Consider the following 26732-nt stretch of genomic DNA (forward strand, 5'->3'; position numbering starts at 1 on the left):
GGACATAAGATGGGTAATTTTGATTACATTAAATTAAAAAGGTTTTGCACAAACAAAACTAATGCAGCCAAGACTAGAAGGAAAGCAAAAAACTGGGAAAAAATTTTAAGCAAGTTTCTCTTATGAAGGCTTTGTTTCTCAAATATATAGAGAATGGAGTGAAATTTATAAGAATACGGGTCACTCTCCAATTGATAAATTGTCAAAGGATAGGAACAGGCAGTTTTCATAAGAAGAAATCAAAACTATCTCTAGTCATATGAAAAAAATGCTCTAAAATCACTATTGATTAGAGAATGCAAGTTAAAACAACTCTGAGATGCCACCTAACACATATCAGATTGGCTAATATGACAGAAAAGGAAAATGACAAATATTGGAGGGAATGTGGAAAAAATAGGGACACTATTGCATTCTTGGGGGAGCTGTGAAGTGATCCAGTTATTCTGAAAAGCAATTTGGAACTATGCCCAAAGAGCAAAACCATGCATACCCTTTGACTCAGTAAAACCACTGCTAGGTCTGTATTCCAAAGAAATCAAAGAAAAAAGAAAAATATCCTATATCTACAAAAATATTCGTAGTAGTTCTTTTTGTGGTGGGAAAATTAGAAATTGAAGAGATTCCCATCAATTGGAGAATGGCTGAATAAGTTGTGGTGTATGATTGTGATGGAATCCTATTGGGCTATAAGAAATGATGAGCAGGATGTTTTTAGAAAAACCTGGGAAGACTTATATGAACTAATGCAAAGTCAAATAATCAGATCTAGGAGATCATTGTACACACTAACAATAATATTGTATGATGATTAACTATGAATGATATTGCTATTCTCAGTGATACAATTATCCAAGACAATTTGGAACAACTCATGATGAAAAATACTATCCATCTCCAGAGAAAGAACTGATAGTCTGAATAAAGATTGAAGCATACCTTTTTCAAACTTTATTTTTCCTGTTTTTTGTTTTGGTCTTTGTTGTTTTGCAACATGGCTAATATGGAAATGTTTTGCACGAGTGCACATGTATAATCTATATCAAAGTGCTTACCTTTTCAAGTAGGAGGGAGAGGGGAAAGGAATTTAGAACTCAAAAATTCTAAAAAAAAAGAATGTTAAAAATTGTTTCTACATGTTAATGAGAAAAAATAAAATTAAAATATTCTTTAAAAAAAAGATGGGGGGCAGCTAGGTGGTGCAGTGAATATAGCATTGTCCCTGAAGTCAGGAGTACCTGAGTTCAAATCCAGCCTCAGACATTTGACACTTAACTAGCTGTGTGACCTTGGGCAAGTCACTTACCCCCAATTGCCTTGCCTTTCCCCCTCTAAAAAAAAAAAGATGGACCTTTCTTTCATGAGGAAGCTTGGGTTATTGGGTTCTAAAAGAACTTTTTATTTCCCATCAACCCAGCTCCCTTTTTCCTCTTTAGTTTTGGGCCCAACTCAATGTTCATTTGCAGTATTGTTCAAAATACATGTGTTGATTGATGAGCTCTCTATAGGTTGTCCATTCAGTTGTGCATCAGCATTAAAAAAACAAGCATCCTTCATATAGTTTTTCCTGTAAGGCTAGTTAGACCAAATTTGTTAGAGTGATTATGTATTTCATTTAGGAGGCTTTGCAAAGTTAGGATCATATATACACACATATACATACATAATATGTGTGTATGTATATGTCTAGAAGGGAATTTGTAGGTCAATTAATCCAGATATGAAGAGGTTATATAACTCACCCAAGGACACAGGTAGTAAGTGGCAGAGATGGTAATCAAAACCAGGTCCTCTGACTCCAAATATCATTTTTTAAAACTGTATTATAATACCTCCTTCTGGAGATTTATGTAATCAGCAGTCTTATCCATAAACCATAGTATCTGGATAACTTCACCTTCTCTAGGAAATCCATCCTTGACTTGTATTTTGTATTGGATATCCTCCATCCCATTCAGGAAACCAGGGCCTATCCAGGTATCTTATCAGACACCTTGCCACTGCATCTCTTTTGTTCTACTAGAATAGCAACCTTCCTGACCAGTCCTCTAGAGACCAGTTATCCCTCTGCCCCCTTTTTACCCACTTCTCTTCAGAAGTTAATCCATCTCTAGATTTGAGCTGTCTTTATAGGTAGATGAATGAGTGAAAACTCATTTAACTCATATATCTAGGTCACCTCAGACCATGTTTCACATCCTATCTGGCCAGCCATGTAGCAGGAAATGGGGGCATACTTTGCATATGGTCCTGTGATCATATGTGAACCAATCCTGCTGCACTTCTCACTTTCTAACTCTTTATCTTAGTCTGGGAACATTATTAAAATCAATGCTAACGTGACTACAGGAAAGGGCATGGTGATTACCATATGATTCTACTCATGATTTCTGTGACACCTCAGACAAAAAATTATCTTCCCTAACCACAACTTCCCTGTACGTGTTGTATCCTTTTATCAGAATATAAACTACTCAAGGGCAAGGACTGCCTCATTTTTGTATTTTTATCCCCAATACCCAGAACACCTTTAATAGACCCTTAATAATACCTCTCTTTTCTTTCTTTTCTACCTTCCATCCTTCCTCCCTTCCTTCCCTGAACACTTTGACCAGCATATATCTCCCTTTTTTATGCCTTATCTGATGCTAATGATCAGAGGATAATAGAACAAGGTTATCTCTGTTACTATATCTGCCAAGGAGTTTTGCATAATTTTGACATGTGGCAGATACCTTATTGGAAACTAGAAGGGCAACATTTTGTTCTATCAAATCAAATACTGCTTGATAATCAACAGACAATAAGCACAGTGGGATCTTGTCTTTGTCTTTTAGTAAATCATATGATGATAAAGATGTGGTCTACTTTTGGAATATCATTTGCAAAAACCTGCATGCTCATTTCTAATACTCTCATGAAAGATGCCCTTGATTCAGGTATAGACCATCTCAGTAAAATAGTTCTTATAGATAGGAATACAGGTATGTGGGTCATCAGTAACCATCAGTTATTAATGGTTTATTTGTTTGTTTTGGTAATTATAAGGTCTTACATTTTTGTGCCTTGGCATCTTCTCCTCTTCCATGTAATTTAAAAATCTATCCCTTAGCACACTTCACAAGAATATTCCTAACTGTGATGTCAGTCTTCCAAATGGGCTGATTCCACTGTCCTTGATGGTGAAAGGTTGTTTTTTTTTTTTTAAGCAATCGGGGTTAAGTAACTTGCTCAAGGTTACACGACCAGTTATTTCTGGGTGTGGTGCTGAGTATCTGCGCCCAGGATTCGATCTCCAGGTCATCCCGACACTGGAGCCAGTGCTCTTACTCGCTGAGCCACCTGACCGCCCCTAAGCAATTGGGGTTAAGTAACTTGCTCAAGGTTAAACAGCCAGGTGTTTCTGGGTGGGTGTTAAGTGTCTGAGCCCGGGATTCGATCTCCAGGTCAACCCGACACTGGAGCTGGTGCTCTTACTCGCTGTGCTACCTGGCCGCCCCGGTTTGTTTTTTTTTTTAATAAAAATCTTTTCAGATTATTTTGATCTTTTGTCTTTTTGTTTTCCTTCTTCCAGTTTCATCCTTAAATGGCCTCAGAAACACTTTGCTTCATTCAGTCGCTCATCATGCTCTCTTTAAATTGTTTTTCTTCACCACTTCTTGCTGTTTTATGAGGTGATACTACTTTTAATCTCCCATTCTTCTCAGTGAGATTGTTAAATTTAAAATTTATTTTAAAAAGCATATTTTCCTTCCTCCCTCCCCCTTGCATTGAATAAAAAAGAAAAAAAAAACCTTTATCACAAGTGTACACAGTCCAGCAAAATAAATTCCTACATTGGTCATGTAGGCCTACAATGTATGCCTCATTCTGCATTTTAAATTCATCCCCTTCCTGGCAGGAAATGGGTAAGTGTGTTTCATCTTCAGTCATCTAGATCTTTGTCAGTGCATTGATCAGAGTTCTAAGGTTTTTCAAAGCTGTTTTTCTTTATAATGTTGTTATTGTATAAATTGTTCTCTATCTCAGCATGATTTTTCAAATGAATTTATATTCTAAACCTCTATTGCCTTTAGCTGTCTTTTCTTTCCACATGGCAAGTAAGGCAAACACTTGCTGACTAAGGTGGGTTTTATGCTCTGTTGGGCCACTTTTATGGCAATTATATCAGTTAGATTTCTGCATGAAATTGTTGTAATTGGTGGTGAAGTGCTTCTTTATTTGTTTCCTATTTTTCAGTGTTGGTAGCTTGTTTGAGTAGTAGATCCTTAGTAGATGGAAGACTAGCTTAGGAGTTAGGAAGACCTGACTTCAACTCCCATCTCTTGACAGCAAATCACTTAACCTCTCAGAGCTCCAGGCACCTCTCTCAGAGTATAAATTATAGAATAGTTGCCAATATGCTTTGGTAGAAAGTTTGCTTATAGAGAGCTCCTCACACTGATGAAATAACAGTCCTGGTCTCTTCTTCCCCAATTACAGATTAAAGTTGCTTTCATTGCACACTGTATCTCCTCATTTTTATTCTCTTAGTTTTGTGTTTTGATTTTTGTTCTAACAATTCAGAGTTCTGACTATACACAAACAACTAATTCAGGAATGATTCCTACAGCATTCTTACATCATAAGTTGTTTCCTGTCTATTAAAATAGAATGGCTTCATTTTGTGTGTGTGTGTGTGTGTGTGATTTTTTTGGTACTCAAAATAACCCCTTGCCTTCAGCACTTGTGCTTGGTTCATATAGTAAGCACTTAATAAATGCTTTTCATTCATTCATTTAAAAGTATTTGCATTGTACGGTAATGCAAGATCTGTGTAATATACGAGTCTTTGGCTTTTCTCCATCTTTATTCCTGAACCATATTTTCCAACATATTTTTCTTTGTCCTTGACTTCTGACCTTTGCCTCAAAGTCTTAAAATATCAAACTATATATTGCTTTAATTAGGAGGATCTTACTATATTCTTTGTAGAATTTCTGTACTTCTCTATTCTCTACAATACTGGTGAATAAGTTACAGTTATCTCCATGACAGCCTTTTTATGCAAATACTTGTCATGATGATTGACGATATCTCCTGAAATCCAGGTAGCCTTTGGATACCTGATAAGCCAATTTCTCCAGCTTCTCGTTTTGCCTCTTCAGGAGAAATAAAGGCTTTCTTACTAGAATGTGAGCTCTTTGAGGGAAGGTACTGAGTTTTTCTTGCTGTTTTGTTTTTGCCTTTCTTTGTATTCCTACCACTTAGTGCCAGGAATGTAGTAGTAGCTGCTTAATAAATGCTTGTTGACTCTTGACTGACTTCAAAGAGAACCTGTGAACCATTAATTTGTCCCATTTAGCTGAATTTTCCTTGTGTTGTTCAGTTTTGTTTATAGCAAGAATGTCAAGATAAATACCATTCAGTTCTTTTTGTACTATAATATGTCTGTTCACTGGTCATTGAATAAGAATTTTGTATTTCAAGTACCAACAACTAAGTTAATATTTATAGGCAGTTTAAAAACTATGAAATTCTTAGTACCAAGGGTGCTGGAAAATGCTGGAAGGTAATGGAAAAATGTACAAAGGACTCATATTTAAGTTTAATCTGAATTATTAACATTTTCTCCACCATTTTCTAAAGTCTAGTCAATCAAAATAAATCAAGCCCTGATTTATAGGTTTGCCAGTTTCTAAGATATAAATGCTCACATTGAAAATGTAACAATCAACTTCAAAGTCAGTTCATCTTGACTCCAACATACTTTTGCTTAGCACCCTCTGGAAGAGTTCCCTCTCTCCCCTTCCTACCCCCCTTCCCCCCGCACCCACTGTCATTGTAGAAGCAAGGGATGTATAGGATTGAGGACCATTTCACATTTTTCTGTTTCCTGGGTTGCTATGGCCAAATAATTCATCTCCCAAGTAGCCTGCTTATTGGTAATAAACCACCCCAAACTTAGGTAGGCTAGTCCTTGGAATTCAGACATAGTACATTGCCAGGACCACATTTAGAACCTTTTCAGCTTGGTAGGATGTGCTAGCCACTCCACTGATAAAACCTTTGGTAACTCAAACTCATCCCCTATGCCAGAACGAGGCATTGGAATAGGACTTTGTAAGGGTTAAACTGAGAGCATCACATTAAATGTAAGTTCTAATTATAAGACATGGTTCCTTATTCTCAAGGATCTTACAGTCTAATCAAACGATATCACCTTCACATATATCTGTAATATATATGACAAGCACATTAGGGAATAAGTAGCAAAACCAGGTACCAACCATATTAATCTCTCAAGGCAGTGTCAAGAACAAGCTTTCAAGTCCTCTCTCGCTGCCTCTGCTTCTGTCTCTCTGGGTCTGTGTCTGTCTCTCTTTTGATGTTCTTAAAAATTATCGCTGTCACTTTCTAGTGCCTCCTCCCTTCCCTACTCCCCATTAGAACCCTCACTGTCACAAATAAGTAAGTCAAGCAAAATAAATAAAAAAGCATAGAAGATATCTGAAATTGACCTTATTCCATACCTGTTATCTACCATGTCCACCATCTCTTTGTCAAATGACAGGTAGAATACTAGAATGGGTCTCAAAGTATAGATATTTGGACCACAGTATTAGAGTTGGATCTCTCTACAAGCCTATGTAATATTTACTTTGATCCATGATCTTACTGCAATGGATACTTATTGTACAAGGCAGATCATAACCCACTTGTACCTCTTCATGCTATGGGATTCTTCTCTGTATTCTTCTGTAACAACGGGAAGACAGACTTCATGTGTTACAGACTTCCCTCTGGGTCTTTTCACGTTTTATGGATACTAGTGCAATACATGTACAACTATTCTTCATTGCTGTATATAGAATAAGACCGGTGAAAAAATTGGGGTAAGAATACTACTTACTACTGTAAGTACTACTTTGCTATAGTGTTAATACTACTATATTATATATACATACATATACTATATCATATATATATAATACTACTCTGCTATAGTGTTAATAATTTGTAACTTGCCTTTGATGTCTGAGTACCTGTTTACTCTTTGTTATAAATTCAACAAATAAGCATTGAAAAAAGGGCATCAGAACTGGGAGGTGCCTTAGAGCATAGAATGTTAAAAGACAGAATATAGATTGTTAATGCTGGAAGGGACCTTGTTACTTCAATTTTAAAATTTCAACAAATGTTGGAATAAAGAATTCAATATACAATTTAACAAATCTTAGAATATAAACCATTACACCTAGCAAGGTACAATGGATAGAATATTACTCTTCAATTCAAAATCTGCCTCTGATACTTCCTAGGTGGGGGAACTTGAGAGAAATTACTTACTTTCTCTAGATTTCAGTTTACTACTCTGTAAAATGGAAATAATGCCTGTAGTGCTTACCACATGTATTTATTGTGAGGTTCAAGTGAGATCATGTATGGAGCATTCTTTTTGAGCTTTTAAGTTCTATGTAAATATCAGCTGTTATTATTACTAGAATATTCACTATAGCTCTGACAGTCTATATGCTATGTTTTAATAATCTAGGATCTAACATTATTTTTTTCAAAGACTTGGTCCTCTCTATCTCAAACATTCTGTGTTCCAGTTCTAAGGCCCCTTCTATCTTCTAAAATTCTATGTTTTATACTTTAATATTCTTTGTGCTAGGATTCCTCTAGTTCTAGCATTTTTTGAGTTTATGAATTGAACCCAGAGGATATCCAACAGAGTGTCTGCAGACGTAAAGGGGTGGTGAGTAAAAGGCCTGGTGTTCTGTTGTAACCCACTCCTGAGGAAATAAATGGAAGGGAAAAAAATGCGGTATTTATTTTTGAGAAAAGTATCTTACAAGTCTGGCCTTCATCTTCACAGTGGGAGTCCCTTTAGAAAAATCAGCCCGGCATGCCTCCCAACCAGCACACTCATTTATAACACCATAAAGCTCTGCAGTGATCAAAGGCATTTTAAAGTAATTCCTTACATGTCAACACTTTCGTGACTTGCCTTGAAATTTAAACTGGCAGTTGAAACACTGAGTGTGGCAGGATATCCTGTTCTTGCTCTCCTGGGGTCAATAAGTAGGCTGACGACTCTCTCTGGTACTTGGGTAATGATTTGCCTCCCAAACTCAGGATCTGGGAGTGGACTGGGGGCAAGTTTAAAAATGTCTGGTTAGCCTAGTTCATAGAACTTCAAATTGGAAGAGACCACTGTTATCTAGACCTACTCCTGCCCAAGGTGGAATCACCTCTATAATTCCAGTTGTGAAGAATGGTTAAAGCTTTTCCATATAGCTGTAGGAGTATAAACAGTCAATCAATCAATATACATCTAATAAGTACCTACTTACTCTATGCCAGGCAGTGTCTTAGGCACCAAGCCACAAAGACAATGAAAAGCAACAGAATGTCAAATGATAACAGCACCTCACGTTCCCGTAGTGTTTTAAGGTTTATAAAGAGTTTTCTTCATGAAATAGTTCTTTTTTGTAAGACTTTTTCCATTTCTAACTATGTGTCTTTTAAGGTCCTCTCTTTCTCAAACATTCTGTGTTCCAGTTCTAAGGTCCCTTCCATCTTCTAACATTCTAATATAAGTAATATTGTATTATCCCTCTTTTAAAGACAAGGAACCAGGGGCGGCTAGGTGCAGTGAATAGAGCACTGGCCCTGGAGTCAGGAGGATCTGAGTTCAAATCCGACCTCAGACACTTGACATACTTACTAGCTGTGTGACTTTGGGCAAGTCACTTAACCCCAACTGCCCTCCAAAAAGTGAAAAAAATTATATTTAAAGACAAGGAACCAGTCTAAGATAGGTAGAATGACTCGTCCACAATCACACCAACTAGTTATGCACCAGAACCAGGATTCAACCTCTTGTCTCCTGATTCTAAAGTTCCTTGGACTACACATTGCTTTTTCTCTTAAATGGATCTATTACAAAGGGTAGATGTAGCAGACAGAATTATAGAATTCTGTCAGGGCGAAAAGGTCCTTCAGAGATCATAAGATCGAGCTAGAAATTACTTTAGAAATAGTATATAGTTCAACCTCTTGCCTAATAAAAAAAATCCTTTAACACTTCTACTGACAGGGAACTCACTATCTCCCAAGGCTTCCTATTCCATTTCTGGACTGTTAGGGATTTTTCTTTTTATAGTAAGCTGGCATATTTGTGTCTCTGTAACTTCTGCCCTTATCTACAAACATGCTTATACAGGAGAACTCCCCTTAACAGCTATAAACTAAGTCACTGGTGTTGACAAAATATTTTTTCATAGCTCTTAGTGCTGCTATATGGAGAAATCTGGTCAGAGTCTCTATACCATCCTGGGATCTCACTATAAGGTGAGCATGAGTGGAGATAGCCAGGAATAAACTGTCACTGCAACCCACAGATCAAATTCTAGCTTCTATTCCAGTCATCATTGGACTCAATTTAAAAACTTATATTTTAAGTTTAGTGAGTCAGGATCATTAGATCAAACATGCATGTTAGCTCCAGGAATCTTCATTGATGCGTTTCCAGCTATGCCACTTGGGAGTTTCTATCAATGAGCTTGGCACATTCTCTATAACTTAGAGTCTCAGCAAGTGGCCTAGAGCATTGTGAGATTAAGTGACTTGCCCAGGGTCACACAGCAGTGTGTGACAGTGACACAGTCTATGTTAGGGCTGGGACTTGAATCCAGATCTTCCTGACTCTGAGCCAGCTTTCTCTTCACCATGTCATACTGATGCTCTTGGTTGATTAGCTATGGAAGAACTCATACCTCATGAGAATCAGGCAGTGAGTCTGTGATCACTGATGTTTATTATTCTTAGTAGTAATAATAATGACAACTCAGCAATTTATAGCGCTTTTAGGTTTACTAAGTGCTTTTATCACAATCTCCCTGAGAGATAGTATAAAAATTACTTTTTTTTTTTTTACAGATGAGGAAATAGGATGATAAAACTTAAGTAACTTGCATGTAAAGCTGCACAGCTATTAAATGTCAGAACTGGCTTTTGGATTCAGTTTTTCTGTTCTTGAGTCCAGTTACCTTTCCAATACACCATTCTGCTTCTCTTAATTATGGCATTTTTTTCTCTCTGCTTTATTTCTTTGGAAGTGGACATCAGAACACTTAAGTCCTTTCACTCACCTCTTCCAGCTGGTGTTGATTATTCCTTTAGGGTTAGAAGGGAATGAAAGATCATTTAGTTTAATCACAGTCTAATTACACATGAGAAAACTGAGTTTCAGATAGCATCAGTGAACCATCCACAGTCACATAGGTAGTAGTTAGAGTTGGTCCTTGGAGCCAGATCTCCTAAGTCCAAGGCTCTATTGCCGCTATACCACACTGAGAGTTCACTTAAAACACCTGTAGAGAACATGTACCAACCCTCTCATTTGACAAATTAAGAAATGGAGACTTAGAGAAGGGAACTGATTTGTCCAAGGTCACGCATCAGTTTAGTTACAGAGCTGGCATTAGAACAAGTATTCAGACTCCAAGTCCAGTATTCATTTTTTCATGGGTTCCTGGAGATGTTCTTTCTGCTAGTGATATAGATCCTCAAAGAAGAGTAAAAGTGAGGGTAGAAGACTTGGGGAAGGCAGGAAGAGACATTGGGAAATAAATCTCAATACTTATCGTGTCAATATTGTGTAAAAACTGTAAGGGCTATAGAAACAGAAACTTGGAATAGTTGGGGCTAATGACCTGTATGTCTGAAATATTTCAGTTGCATATGTAGTTGTGTAAATTTAGAGAATGGATGAAAATTGATAGGCAAATTTAATCTCAGAAAATTCTCATATTGAAGAAGTAGTTTTGGCTGGAAAGGTTAGCTTACTCAGTAGTCTACCTAGTAAATAAATATTCCTAGGTATTTTCCCCTCAACTTATTACTAAGAGACTTGATAATAAAATGAATGTTCTTCCTACATAATTGGAGTCAGAAGACCTTGGCACAGATCCTAGATTACCTACTTATCGACTATGAGGCATTTTCCATTTCTAGCTCTAACAGCTACAAGGAACTTTTACAGGGATTTTATATGGGGAAAAGCACTGGATTTCATGAAGCCAAGAGCCCTGGGTTCATATAACCATTCTGACATCTGTATGACCTTGAGTAATCCTCTTTACCTTTATGGTTTTCAGTTTACTCATCTATAAAAAGGGAACAATATCATCTACCTCACGGGCTTATTGTAAGGATCGTCCTTTGTAAATCTTAAAATGTTATCTAAATTTAAATTATTATGTTCCAAGGACCTTTCTAACCCTAACATTCTGTGCTTTCTGATCCCCTTCCAACTCTGATAGCTCATGTTAATATAGCACTTAAAAAACTTAGAAAACACCTTCCTTCCCACAACCCTATGAAGGTAGATAGGGCAAGTATTTTTGTGTCATATACATTTTATAGATGAGGAAACTGAAGCTCACACAAGTGGTGTCTTGCCCAGGATCAGAACTGAGACTTGGACCAATTACACATGACTCTGAGATCTATGTTCTCTCCACTCTGTATTACCCACAGTGATAGCCTTATATGTTCTATACTGCCTTTATAGTGGTTAAGTATTTTCTAGTATCCTTTGTTCTAAAAACAAAATATAAACTTGTGACATTCTAAGCTCCCTTTTAATGCCAACTTCGGAATTTAGGTGAGTAAAAAAACTTTAAACAGTCATTTTTCTTAAATAGCCACTAGGGGTCAGTATATTACATATCAAATTTTAATAGATGAGAAAGGCAAGCTACCGGGAGGCTCATCTGCTTTGCATCTCTTTCAGCCACCCGTGTATGTATACTGTTACAAGATAACAGAAATAGGTTTTGTAGCAAATTCAGCAATAGGTTTTGAATAAAATTGAAGATATGATCAACCTTAGACTAAGTTAGTTCAACCTTGCTCAGTCTCACATGATAACTGGTTGCATAAAACTTCATTCTGTTCCTGAAATCTTTTCAGCGTGGGGTAGTTTTTTTATTTAACTCTTGTTATAGAATGCTTAAAAGCTGGAAGAAAATTTATCATTGTTGAGTTAAATGTCTAAGGAGAATGAACAAAAATTCTATAGTGGCTTTTTTTCTTTTTTTTTTTTTTTGCCTTTTGGAGGGCAGTTGGGGTTAAGTAACTTGCCCAAGGTTACACAGCTAGTTTTTTTGTGTTAAGTGTCTGAGGCTGGAACTGAACTCAGGTCCTCCCAGCTCCAGGGCCTGCACTTTACTCACTGCGCCACCTAGCCGCCCCATATAGTGGCTTCTTTTAAAAATGCAGGTGGCAGATAGTGATATGGATGTGGAAAATAAAATTTAATGGCTGTGAGGATGGTTAAAGGACTCACATTCCCAACCATGTCATATGAGGATTAATTGAAGGAAATGGGAATTATTTAGCTTATAGAAAAGACATGGAAGTGAAATGATCACTATATTCAATTCAATTCGTCTAGCCTCTTAAGTGCTATATTATACACTGAGCATAATATAAAGACAATAAAAAATGGGTTCTTCTCTCAAGAAGCTTATAATGTAGTACACAAAAGAAAACCATGGGCATAGTTCTGGTTCCTGCTTCTGTGACCTTAGTCAAATCACAACCTCTCAGCCTCCCTCATTTTCCTTATCTGAAAAATAAGACCTTTGGAGGAGGTAATATCTAAATTTCCTCCCAGTTCTAATATTCTATAACTTTATTGGTGTAACTTCAGAGGATAGTGCCTGAACAAGGAAGTGGAAGTTTCAGGGAAATAGATTTGGGTTCAACATCAGGAAGAACTTCCTAGTAATTAAAACTATCTAAACTGGAATGGTTTGCCAGATTAAGGAGTGAATTTCTCATCACTGGAAGTGTTTGAACACTGGTTGGATGACCATTTCTCAAGCATGTTGTAGAGATAATTTACTGGTTCATTAGGAGGTCTAACTAGACAACTTCGAAGGTCTTTTTTAATACTGGGATTCTGAAAATTGGTAAGCAATCAGTTACTAAACTAAAAAGTATGAAATTCACTGGTTGATACCAATGGTTTGATACCAATTCCGTATTATATTTGAAAAGAATTTCCCATGTCAATCAGGATAATTGGAACTATAAAGTTATTTTCATTGTAAAGGACTTAATATACATGGCATTTAGTTATAGACTGTTGAGTTAGAAGGAACCTTGGAACACATAATTTTATGACACAGAATGTTAGAACCTAGAATATTAGGGATGAAAGGGAACTTAAAGCATAGGATGTTAGGGTGAGAAGGGAGCTTAGTTAGAACAGGGAATATCAGAACTGTGAGGGATCTTGCAGATTATCTAATCTAACCCTTTCATTTATTTTCAATGTTTTATTGATCCCTTTTGATTTTGCTATTACAGTCATTTCCCAGTACCCAAACTCTTCATTTTACAGATGAGGAATCTTGGGTCCAGAAAGAAGCGAGAACTTGCCAAGGTCACAAAGACATTTAATGACAAAAAAACTCAGATTTTTCTGAGTCAAGCTTCTGGTCTAGTGTTTTTTGTACTGTTATTTCTTTTTAGGGAAAGAGCACAAGAAATATTCAGTTACACAGAATAGCTGAGACTATTGACCATGAAGTCTAATTTATTTGAGACCTATCTACTGCATTCAAAGGAGAAAAAATTGCTCTCAGTAATGTATTGAGCCGTTAGCATCTTCAGCCTAACAAAACCCTCAGTGGGGAGAATCACCCATCAGTGCAAACTTGGCATTTTTCATTTTCTGATCTATAATTGTCATTTGTGTGGTATACTTGTTGTTACTGCAAGATGCCAAACGTACTTATGCATTAGATGCATATTAAATAACTACTCAAACATCAAGGTCATAGTTCTAAGAAAGGCTGCCCTGTTGAGGTACCTTGCAGAATGAAATTGATTTCTTGTGATGCTACATTCTAGAATCTTGCTGACAAGGAAAAACAATTGATGTGAGGCATTATTAAAGCCTTAAATGTTTCTTCCTTGTTAATGCTCTTTTACAAGCTTGAGGTAACTGATAGTGCCTAAGGAATTGGCAGAAGCTTCACTTAGAAATACAATGGGCAAAGAAGTCAGTAAAATCCAGAGTGTGGAGGCCCTACCTGGGACTCTCAGTGAATTGAACAACAGCAACAATTTAAGTGCTTACTAAATTATAGGCCCCACAGATATAAAAACTAAAAACAAAACAGTTCCTGTCCTCAAGGAGCATACATCTTTTTGGAGTTATGGGAGATAGATATGGGAGAAACGAGACAATTTCAAGAGAAAGACTACTAAAAATTATGTGTATCAGGAAAATCTTTGTGTAAGAAGTGGCACCAAAATTGAGCATTGAAGGAAGGTAGCTGGGGATTCTGAGAGATAAAGGTGAGGAGGGAGGCCAGTCCTGGCATCTGCAATGGCAAAGAGATAGGAAATGAGCAAAGCTCAAGGAACAGCTAGTGGACCAGTTTGTCTAGAATAAAGAGTGTGCAAAGAGGAGTGATATGAAATATTTGGAAAGTCATATTGCAGAAGACTTTAACTGCCAGGCTAAGGACTTGGTATTTTATCCTAGAGGAAATAGAGAACCACTAAAGATTTTTGAACAGCAAAGTAACATAGTCAGGCCTGCAACTTAAGGATGCTAGTTTGGCATCTGTGTTGAGGATGGACTGGAGAGGGGAGAGACTGAGATCAGGGAAACCAAGTAGAAAGCTACTGTAGTGGTGGCAGGCCAGGGGTGATTTGATGAAAGCCTGAACTAGGATAGCGGTTGTATGAGCAAAGAGAAAGGATGTACAAGATATGGTAGAGGTAGAATCAACAACCCTTTCTGGGTATTTGGATGTGGAAGGGAGAAGGGATATAGAATAAATAGCTTTGAGTATATGGTAGATTTTTTAAAATTATTTTTGAGTTGAGAAATCTATTTTATCTTCCACCCACCATCAACCCCATTGGGGGAAAATAAAGAAAAACAAATTCATTGTAACAAATATGCATAATCAAGCAAAACAAATTCTCTTATTGGCTGTGCTTTTAAAAATGCATTTCACATTCTACACCTGAATCCACCACAGAAGGGAGATAGCATACTTCATCACTGGTCTTCTGAAATCATGAATTGTTTCTACATTGATCAGAGGTTTTACAGCTTTCAAAGTTGTTTATCCTAGATATGTTATTATTAATATTTTTTTAAGGATGAGAGATACCTCCTGACATGTTTGTAGGCAGCAAGGAAGAAACGAGTGAATGAAAAGAGAATGAAGAGAGATGGGGGTAGGGGTGGGTGGGACAAAGTGGAGATGTCATTGAGGAGGTGAGACCCCAGAGAAGACAGGAGCAAGAACACAAATAGAGATGGATCTTGGCAAGAAGGAAAGCTTCATCAGAGAATGGAGCAAAGGAGGAGAAAAGGAGGCAGATGTGAAGGAGTTTTGATGTATGAAGTAAAGAAGAAAGTGTAGCTCACAACAGATGGATGGCCTTGATTTTTTTTTTTTCATAAAAGTAGGAGGGTAGAAGTTCCTTGAGGGAAAGAAAGAGAGAACTAGGTGAGGGAAGATGGAAGAGGAAATTTTCAATTGCTTTTCTGGGGAGTGTGATAGAAAGTCAATCAGTGAAAAATAAAAGACTTACTACTATGTAGCAGTGAGAGCCTAGTTAAGATTAGATGGCATAAATTTGTAGTGGACTCATCATATTCGCCTAGCTTTAGCACTGTTCAATAGCACATGCAAGTCAAAATAGAAAAGTTGGATGGGGGGTGGGGGTGGTGACTTAGAGTTTGGGTTTTGTTAGGGCTGAATGACAATAGGATAAGAGGGCAAGGAATTCAAAGACTGAGGATAGTTTATTATTAAAGTGACGAATAAGTTTTGATAAGGATAAGATTCTGAAGTGAAGAAAGTGAGACCAGAACAGGAGCAATAGACTGGGAGAATAAGGAAGGGGTGGCAAGACTGGAGCAGTCAGGGTAAGAAGGAAGAATATTCTCCATTTGTTAAATGAAGATGGTGCTCTCTGCGCCATCAAGGTGTTGTGAGGATCAAGTAAGATAATGATTGCAAAATCACTTACAATTGCCTAATTACTGCAGAAACCTCTTACCTGGTTTCTCCATCTCTGCTTTCTCTCTTCTAATCCTATACTATCAAAGTAGTCTTCCTATCATCTTGATTTTATATTGTCATTCCCTTCTTAAAAACTCCCATATCTCTTACTGTTGCTTAAGTTTCTTTCCTGTATTGAAGTGAAATCTTCCTGCCTATATTTTCTACCCATTGGTTTTAATTCCCTCCTCTGAAGATACACAGAACAAGTGTAATCACTCCTCTTTACAACAGCTTTTTAGATATCTGAAGACAGCTGTCATGCCCCTCTGTCTTCTCTTCTCCGGACTAAAGATAATAGCTGCCTTCACTAAGGCTCCATATTGTGGACTTAGGTTCTCAAAAGCTGTTCCAGTAAAGTATGAGTTCTGGCAGCTTTTATCAAGTTGGAAAGGCTTTAAGGACCATCCTGGTGATAGACTGTGTATGCTTCCTTTCTAAGTGTGAAGATGCTCATCACCAGGTTTGCCACAGGGTAATGAATTTTATGGTCATAGCAAATCATGAAGTCACTTTCTGAAAGTATTAATATCTATACTACTGGAGAGAGTGTCTACATTGATGATTGATCATAGATACTTGTATTGAAGAATAATTGATATTTATATAAGTGCTTTAAAGTTGACAAAAGTGAGTTCCATCTGTCATCTCATCTGACTTTCACAACAGATTCATGAGCTAGCTAGTCCAACTATTGCTATCCCCTATTGTACAGATGAGGAATTTGAGAATCAGAGGTCTGAAGAATCCTGTCTAAGGTCACATAATCAGTAATAATCAGAGCTGGGACTCAAACTCAGGTCTTTTCATTGCCCTTTCCATTTTATATCACTGTTTCTTATAATTAGCTTCCTCAATAGTCCTCATGTGACATAGCTTGGTGTCCCGTCACCATTCTGGTCATCTTGTTCTTTATTAGCTTGTTGAATAAGTCAAGGAAATGGTTTCTAGTATTAACCTCTCTTGTTTTTCCCCTTTGTCCCTTTCAGGTTCGAATGGTGAAAGATGGTGACCCCTCCTGGAAGCCCACTTTCATTGTAAAACCTGATGGTGGTTGTCAAGGTGATGGAATCTACCTCATTAAAGACCCCAGTGACATTCGAATGGCAGGAAACCTCCAGAGCAGGCCAGCTGTGGTCCAGGAATACATCTGTAAACCTCTCCTCATTGACAAACTGAAATTTGATATTCGTCTATACGTCTTACTAAAATCTTTAGAACCCTTAGAGATTTATATAGCCAAAGATGGACTCTCTAGATTTTGTACAGAGCCATATCAGGAACCTAACTTCGGAAATTTACATCATGTATTTATGCACTTAACCAACTATTCATTGAATATCCACAGTGAAAACTTCATTCATTCTGACAATGCCAATACTGGCAGCAAAAGGACTTTTTCCAGCATCCTTTGTAGACTTTCTTCCAAAGGAGTTGACATCAAGAAAATCTGGTCGGACATTATTTCTTTGGTCATAAAGACAGTTATTGCACTGACACCAGAGCTCAAAGTATTCTATCAATCTGATATACCAGCAGGGAGGCCTGGGCCAACATGCTTCCAGGTAAGCCTTCAAGTCACTGGGACAGAATCATAATAGAGAAGGTTCCTCTTATTAGAAACTTTAAAACATACAATTATGGATCTGGAAGAGACGTTAGAACAGAGGAAATAGACCATGGAATGTTAGAACACAGAAAATAGAATATTAAATCTGGAAAGAACCAAAGAAATCACCTAACCCTATCCCCTCCTTTCATGGAAGAAGAAACTAGGATCTAGACAGCTGAAGAAATGTTTGTGGGTAAGGGCGAGGCTAAAATTTATTATTGAGGTTCACTCTGACAGGTATCTATTTACTTGAAACATAATTGAATATCAGAACTGGAAAGGACCATGGAGGTCCCTTCCTTTACAGATGAGCAAACAGAGGCCCGGAAAGAGGAGATGATTCTACCTGAGCAGTAGATAAAGCCTCCTATTGATGAATGGTCGTCTAGTCTTGGCTTGTATACTTACAGTGACCTTTACCTTCCTGTGATGTTTCATTTGCTAGTGCTTACCTTACATATCAGATAGACTAGAACTGTTCCTGCAGACTTGAAAGCAGGAAACATGTATCATCTCTGAAGGCTGAGAAACTTAGCACTTGATGATTAAGAATGATAAACATTGGCCTCTGCTGCTCATCAGTCCTTGTCCTTTCATGAGCATCTCATTTCCCAGGCCAGGTCTAAAGTTAGATAGATGATTTTACTGCCTTGTCTTATAAGCATCATCATTCTTGTTCTTTGATCATGTATTATTAAACAAGCCTGTAATACTGATCGTTTTCCACAGACTTTCTATAACTTGGGAAAAAGAAAAAGAAACCTTCCATAAAATGTCCATCTGAATTTCCATTTCAGAAAGAGTAGATCGATCTGGAATTAGAAAATGGTGAAAAAAGCAGTATTCTTGGAATCAAAAAACCTGGATTCTAATCCTAGTTCTCCCACTCAGTAGTCACTTCATTGTGGACAAATCATTTAACCTTTGTGACCACCCTTAGTTTTATCATATGGAATTTTAAATGGGGGACAGTAGTACTTTCTGTTTATTAATTATGCAAGTGTTCAAATCACTTTACTTCTGTGGGCCTCCATTTTTCATCTATAGATTGGGATAATATTATATACCATCTGTATGAATTTAGCATAAGGCCCCTTACTTCTCTATGCCTTAGTTTCCACATTTGTATAGTGCATATTAGAATATTTCTGTAACATACCTAAAACAGGATAATGTGTGTGGAAGTATTTACAAAATGCTTTATATATTCAGATAATCATAGTGAGTGTACTATTGCCTACAATAGTGAATTATAATACCTGAAAGAAGACCTTGGATCATAGAGGTGACTCAGTATTCTTTTTCTCATTCTCAGATTTTAGGATTCGATATTCTTCTAATGAAAAATCTGAAGCCTATGTTGCTAGAAGTAAATGCAAACCCCAGCATGAGAATAGAACATGAACAAGAGGTAAGAAATCTCTCTCTCTCTCTGTCTCTCTCTCTCTCTTGCCATCATCTTCTATGTTATAAATATTTTCAAGGCCAGTCCTTCAAAAAATCCATCATTTTGTCTCTCTGGGACTTCCCTCACTCTATGAAGGACATATTGTTACCACTTCTTAAGAAAGGGTCTTCATGAGTTGCCATGGCCAAAAAAAAAATAATCATCCTTTAGTAGATAAGCCTCTGGGGATGTGCCTCTTCTGGTCTAGCTAGGCTGGTTCTTAGAAGACATATGGACACATAGTCCATGGCTAAGTCTAAACTCAAAGAGTTTCAAATTTGGCTTGGACCTTTCAGAACTTGGACTCTCCTGGCATAGCTGTCAAGAAGGGCCAGAATATCCCAATAATTAGGGAACTATCTGGAGTAGGGAGAAGGCTAGAACGATAACCTTTGCCAGGGAAATAGGACAAGAAAGGCTGGAGACCAGAAGTAGGGCTGGCTACCACAAAGACTGTAGGACAGTGAAATCTCAGGTCCTGAGCAGAGTGAGTGAGTTAGTTGTTATCTGAGTGTAAAACTGAGTAAGTTTGTTGAAGATTAGAGAGCTTGAATTCAAGGAGGGTGGAAGAGTTTGTATTTTTTCTAAATTTAAGCTGCTTCCTAGACAATTAGGCCTTTTTATTCCAAGGGGATGTATGACCTTTTCCTGCCGGTGCTGATACCCTTCATGGTCTCATGTGGGGCTTACTGATTCAGCCATTCCTGATGAGTTGTGGGTTCATGCAATAGCCTTCCAGAGTTACCTCCATGCCATTTTAGTGGATGTTTTACATCAGTAATCTGATGGATTTGTGATATGTTAATGTAGGTATTTCTTCCAGTGATATAGATTGTGACCCATTGAAACCTAGCCATCTTGTACTACCTTTGTGCAAGTCCTCCAATGAATTCTCCCTGGGGATGGGGAGGGGCCGGTAGAACCCAACCTTCTTGAAGTTTGATCTAGATTTCTTGATATTTCATTAACATTTTTTTTTAAGATAAAGCATCTAGAAATATACTGATTGTTAATGTTCTTTCAAGTCTGAATATTTTCAGTCTTGTTAAACTTGGAATGTCATGTGGAAATAAGGTCTTGAAACCTAGAAATGGTTAACCTTTTCCATCAAATTTGACATGTACTAATTAGTGATTTACCAAAGAGAAATTGTGTGAATTTGATTTAATCTTGTTGACATGTCTGAATCACAAATATAAACGATGATTTTAAAAAAATTCTCATCAATTCTTTTGATCATCATTCTTCTAATAAAATAGCCTACATAAAGTGTTCGTGATTTTTAAAAATCCACATTTGTGATTGCATTGGTGTAAGGAGTTTCTGGCAAGAAAACTCCATCTACTGCTGCTGATCAGCAACTACTTTAAAACTTATAGCATTAGAGAGTTGCTAAGTGGCTTATCCTGGGTCACTAAGCCTCTACTTGGTGTATGTGTACATGCGCACACATATATGTATGTATTTATATATACGTACACACAATATGTCCTCATCATTATATATGTATATCTCCATCATATATGTGCATATGTATATATAAATATCTCCATATATTTATATATGCTATATATTATATTTATATATGTATTTCTATTATGTGTGTGTATATAAAAGATGGGGCTTGAACTCAAGTCACTCTGTCTCTGAGATCAGCTTTCTTTCCCTATATTATTTTTTTCTCTCTCACTTGTAATTTAAAAAGGATTTTTTAATACAGTCCATCATTTGATCTTTAAGAGAGCCCTGTGGTAGGGAGGGGAGGTAGTATAAGTATTATTATTTCCATCTTATCATGGGAAATTGAGACTAAATGGTAATGTGATTGGGTTAAGACCATATAGTAAAGGAATGATGAAACTAAGATTTAAAGTCACCTCTTCTTCCTTGAAATCTAGATTTCTTTCTAGTCTATCACAATTACCTTCCCTGGGAAGGAAGGGGAGTATGCATTTCTTGTGACGTCAGTAGAGAGTCCAAGTATTATTATCATCCATTTAGTGGTAGGGAAAGTAAGGCTCAGAGTGGCAAAATAAGACACCCATAGATGCACAGCCAGTAAATGACAGAGACAGGACTTTACCCTAAATCTTCAGACTACACTACTATGCCATTACAAGTATAAAAATCACTCATAAAAGTCAATTCTTGACAAATTCATTGCGTGTGTGTGTGTGTATGTCACAACACCCCCACATTCTCTGTATGTGGTGTGTAGAAGGAAAATTGACTTGTTATCAGATTACGTTTATGTTCTGCCTACCATTTACTAGTTCTATAACTTAGGGGATGTTTTATGTAGCTGAGCCTCAGTTTCCTCACTTCCTAAACTGAGAATAGTAATACTTAGATGACTTACATCACTGACTAAGTTGTTGTGAAGATAAAATAAGGTTTATATGTGTATATATATAATGTGCTTTGTTATCATAAAGTTCTAAAAAGTTAGTTATTTTGTATAAAAGGACTGTCATCTCTAAGAATGAGTCAATGATATTTTAAAATTATATTCTTTATCCTAACATTTTCACAACTGAATAGGCAGGAATATGGCTTAAGCTAATACAGACAATGAAGAGAGTATGCATTTAGCACTGAAAAAACTGTCTTCACTGTAACATAGAATCCTTTGTAATTCAAGCTTTCTCCAGGGGTGTTTGAAAATGTCCCAAGTCTTGTCGATGAAGAAGTAAAAGTAGCAGTAATCAGAGATACTCTCCGCCTAATTGATCCACTGAAGAATAAGAAAAAAGAAAAACGGTAAGTATTTTTATATAATTTGCTTTTCATCATCAGTACTTTGTAATATCTTAAATCTGGTTAAATTCTTTGGGTGCAAAAAAATTGCTTTCCAGTTTATTTAAAACATTTTAAAATATGGATAGTGTGTGCTTTACATATCCCTGAAGGGACCTTAGCACAGAAGAATGTTAGCATCTAGATCATATAATGTTATAGCTCTGTGACCAAAAACATAGATTGCTAGAACTCTGAAATACTCGCTACTCAAAATGGATCTGTGATCTCATCAAAGTGGTTAGTTACTCCAGCGATGCCAACTGCAACTTATCTATGACTTTTCATCCTGGACAACTCTTATATATGTCTTCCCAGAAAATGCTTTGTTTCTCTTGATACTTTGATAATACCAGTGGGCACACAATACAGGCTATCCATTGGTTATCCCTTCCTCTCACCAGATAATCAGTCCATCTTTTTTGCTCATGCATTTTTTTTCTTGTAGGTTGCCTTTGTAATTCCTTTAAAAAAAAAATAATACCTAGTGACACCTTCCACGTGCCTCTACACTGCTTTTTAGTGTTGTATGACTTCTAGCCATGTGATGCCACCAGTAGAATACTGGAATTAGAAACATGGGTCTTTGTTTCATTTAACTTTGCAATTCAACCCACTTTATTCCTTTTATTCAATTGTGGGCCCAATTGTCCATTTTTAGTGTTTGTCCAAATATATACATAGGTGTGTATACATACACATGCATTATATGTAATATATATTTATATGTACAACCCTACATATATGTGTATGTGAGTGGTAGATGAACTTTCTAGATTGTTCATCTAACTGCCTCTCAGAATCTGGAGGATAGTCACCCTTCATTCACCCCATTTTTCTAAGTGGGTTTTAAACCAAACTCTTAAGAGTGAACATGATTGTGGCTCTCCTTCAGGAGGATCTACAGTGTTCTAGGACTTGATGAAATTAGAACAATGTCATCTTCAAATAGAAGCATCTGGATGATGGTGAGGTCTTTGGTGTTATACTCTTCAACTTAGTTTCTATGCTGGATCTCCTCCATTAAGTTGTGAACATCTTTGGTGAGCATTTGGCTCTTTGTTTTATGCTTTACCTGACATTAGTAATCAGAAGGTTGTTTTATGGGGCTGTTATATTTTTCAAGGAGTCATAAATTGTTGACATAGGCATAGGAGACACCTTATTGGAGAAGAACTTATAAGGTGGCATTTTACTTTTCCATATCGAATGCTTTTTTTTTTTAAGTCAAACAGTAAGCACAATGGTATCTTATAGTCTCTGTATCTTTCAGTCAGTCTTATGATGGTAAAGATGTGGCCTACTTTGGAATATCAGTCATGAAAACCCATCTTTCTTTCTAATATCTCATGAAAGATGTCAATACATAAAAATTTTATGTAAATGGGAAGGCAGGCAGGCATATGGGTCAATAGTTTATATTTTCTCAGATATTCTTTTTTTTGTAATTATAAGACAATTATGAGGGTTTTTTAAATGCCTTTGGCATTCTTCCCTCTTTTAAATACCTTGAGAACCTATATACCTCAATACCCTCACAATTGTGATGCCTTGTTCATGGGCCTCCATTCTTTCTATTTGGTATACTTTAGATGTTTGTCTTCTCCCTCTACCCCCAACACCTTTCCCTATTTCTCCTCCCTCCCCCCTGTTTCTCTTTTTCTTTGTCTTTTCCCTTCCATCTACCTTCCCCTCTTTTATCTTTGTCCCTCACTTTCTTCCCTCTTTCCCCACCCTCTCTCACCTCTCCTCTCTGTGATACTCTTTCCCCCCCCTCCATTCTCTTTCTTTTTTTTAAATTTTTTTTATTAATTTGTTTCCTTTTCGTTTACAGGATTCAATTCCACAATTCCTTGAATTTCACATTTTGTTCCCCTCCCTCCCCTCCCCCCCACCATGGCAGCTTATAGTCAAGTATAGGATCTGAAAATACTTTCACATTATACATTAGTCAGGTTATAAGGACAGATTATACCAGCTGGAATGAAAAATGGTAAAGAGGGCATAAAACCAAATAAGAGAAGGAAAAAGATCAGGTATTTTGCTTCCACCTGGATATAAACTTAGTTCTTTCTAGTTCTTTCTCTGGATGCACATATTTCTCTCCATCATGAGTCTTTTGGGATTGACTTATATCACTGCATTGCTGAGAAGAGTCCAGTCTATCAAAGTTGGTCATCACACACACGTTGTGTCTGTAATTGTGTACAAATTTCTCCTGGTTCTACTCTTCTCACTCAGCATCAGTTCTTTTAAGCCTCTCCAGGTAAATATGAAGACCGTCTGCTCCTCGTTTCTTATAGCACAATAGTATTCCATAACATGCATATACCACGACTTGTTCAGCCATTCCCCAATTGATGGGCACCCCCTTAATTTCCAATTCTTTGCTACCACAAAAAGAGCTGCTATAAACAATTTTGTACATATGGGTCTTTCTCCCATTTGTATGATCTCTTTGGGATACAACCCTAGGAGTGGTATTGCTGGATCAAAGGGTATGAAAGTATTTATAGCCTTTTGGGCATAATTCCAGATTGCTCTCCAGAAAGGCTGGATCAGTTCACAACTCCACCAGCAATGCATTAGTGTTCCAATTTGCCCACATCCTCTCTAGCATTTGTCATTTTCCTGTTTTGTCATCTTAGCCAATCTGACTGGTGAGATGTGGTACCTCAGAGTTGTTTTGATTTGCATTTCTCTAATCAATAGTGAATTAGAGCATTTCTTCATGTGCGTATAGATAGCTTTAATTTCTTTCTCTGAAAACTGCCTGTTCATATCCTTTGACCATTTATCAATTGGGGAATGACTTGTATTCTTATAAATTTGACTCAATTCTCTGTATATTTTAGAAATGAGTCCTTTGTTAGAGACATAGGTTGTAAAGATTCTTTCCCAATTTCCCACCTCCCTCTTAATCTTGGTTACATTGGCTTTGTTTGTACAGAAACTTTTCAATTTCATGTAGTCAAAATTATCCATTTTACATTTTATAATGTTCTCTAATTCTTGTTTAGTCATGAAGTCTTTCCCTCTCCACAAGTCTGACAGGTAAACTATTCCTTGTTTTAGGAGACTGCTTACAGTATCAATCTTTATACCTAGATCCCTCCATTCTCCTTCTTCCCCTTCTGCTCCTCTTCTCCATCTCTCTCTTCCGACTTACCTACTTTCTTCTCTCTCTGCTTCCCTTCATCCCACTGTCTCTGTTCTCTCATTTTATTTCCCTCTTTCTCTCCCTCTTCCTCTCCCTCTACATATTTATTTCAGTATTTCAAGAATTTATGATTTCTTTCATAACTGTGAGTCTTTTCTCCACCAATGAAAATTGTGGCCTTAGATTGTGTTCATGAGTTGCTTTGTTGAAAATAATTACCTGGTGGTAAGAAAGTAATGATTAATTAATGATTAGCAAATTAGTGACCTTTTCTTAATGAGTCTTTCTACATTTAGCTAGCTCCAAATTATAGCTTGCACTGTCCAGACACAGTCTGCTTCTGGTTCTATTGTCGAATCTGTTCTATCTTGGTAGGACCTATTAAGAGTCAGAGGCTACCTCCATATGTGCTGTAATCTCATTCTGCTTCAGCTAGGTTGGCTTGCCAGTCCTGTTTGTGGTGATAGTCCCAGTTTGTGTTGGTGGTGGGCCCTTTTTTCATAACAGTTCCACACATCCAGTCTGTTACCAAATCATCTCTACTTTCACAACATCTCTTGTCTATATCTCCCTCTCATTACTTACACAGCCATCATCCTAGTGCCTGTCATACCTAGTTGGTAAACTTCCTTTATCTCTCCCCACTCTAATCCATCTTCCACTCAGCTGCCAAAATGATCTTCCTAAAGTTTGAGTCTGACCATGTCACCCCACTCCCATCCCTCCGTTCTATAAACTCCATTGGCTCCCTATTATCTCTGGGATAAAATATGAAATCTTCTACTTGGCTTTTAAAACCCTTCACAACTTGCTCCTTTTTAGTTTTTTAAAATTTTATTCTCCTTCTCCTACTCTGTGATCCAGTGACACTGACATTCTTACTATTACTCACATTTAACACTCAGTTCCTGACTTTTCTTTTCACTGGCTGTCCCCCTTACCAGCTCTTCTTCCATGTCTCTGTCCCCTGGCTTTCCTTGCTTCCTTCAAATCTCAGCTTAAATTCCACCTGACATAAGAGACCTTTTTCAGTGTCCCTGTCCCCTCCCCAACCACCAAGCCCATTGACAGTTCCTTCTCTGACATAATCTCCCATTTATACCACACACACACACACACACACACACATCAATCATATACATATCTGTTTGCATGTTGTGTCCAACATTAAAATATGAGCTCCTTTTTTTCCTTTCTAAAAAATACTATTTGTCATATGAGATGGCTCATGGGGGGGGGGGAAAGAAAAGAGGGATATTTGGGATTATTATGATGTAAGAAATAGAAAATATCAATAAAAACTCATTTTAAAAAAGAATATGAACTCCTTGAGGGCAAGAACACGTTTTTTGCATTTCTTTGTATCTTTGGCAGTCCCCACACATAATAGGCACTAAAGAAATCCTTGCTTCTTACTCTTGTCTCATTGGATGATGGCTTTGGAGAACTGACTAAAAGCAAGGTCTGCATGGAAGTGCTGTTATTCCAGGGCTCAAGAATGGGTATAAACTGGACAAGTGGAAAAGGAGGAAGAACAAAAGATATTCTAGGTGGAACAACAAACTTGTACAAAGACCCCAAGGTTTGTGCATACTCAGGTAAAATTAACTAGTCCAGTTTGAT

The 26732-nt window shown here is 37.1% G+C and overlaps 1 protein-coding gene across 1 annotated transcript in view; it reads left to right on the forward strand.

The window, feature by feature from the left end:
- Positions 1–26732, forward strand: part of TTLL11 (tubulin tyrosine ligase like 11) — a 264316-nt gene that overhangs the window by 51651 nt on the left and 185933 nt on the right. Inside the window, exons 4-6 of the mRNA XM_069073757.1 lie at positions 17084–17659; positions 19022–19117; positions 21795–21913. Of these exons, the coding sequence (XP_068929858.1) occupies positions 17084–17659; positions 19022–19117; positions 21795–21913 (791 nt within the window). The remainder of the gene's footprint in view (positions 1–17083; positions 17660–19021; positions 19118–21794; positions 21914–26732) is intronic.

Source organism: Petaurus breviceps, unplaced genomic scaffold, assembly GCF_028583685.1.
Source record: "Petaurus breviceps papuanus isolate PSGF00001 unplaced genomic scaffold, PetGlider_PUasm1.0 90879, whole genome shotgun sequence".
Lineage (NCBI taxonomy): Eukaryota > Metazoa > Chordata > Mammalia > Diprotodontia > Petauridae > Petaurus > Petaurus breviceps.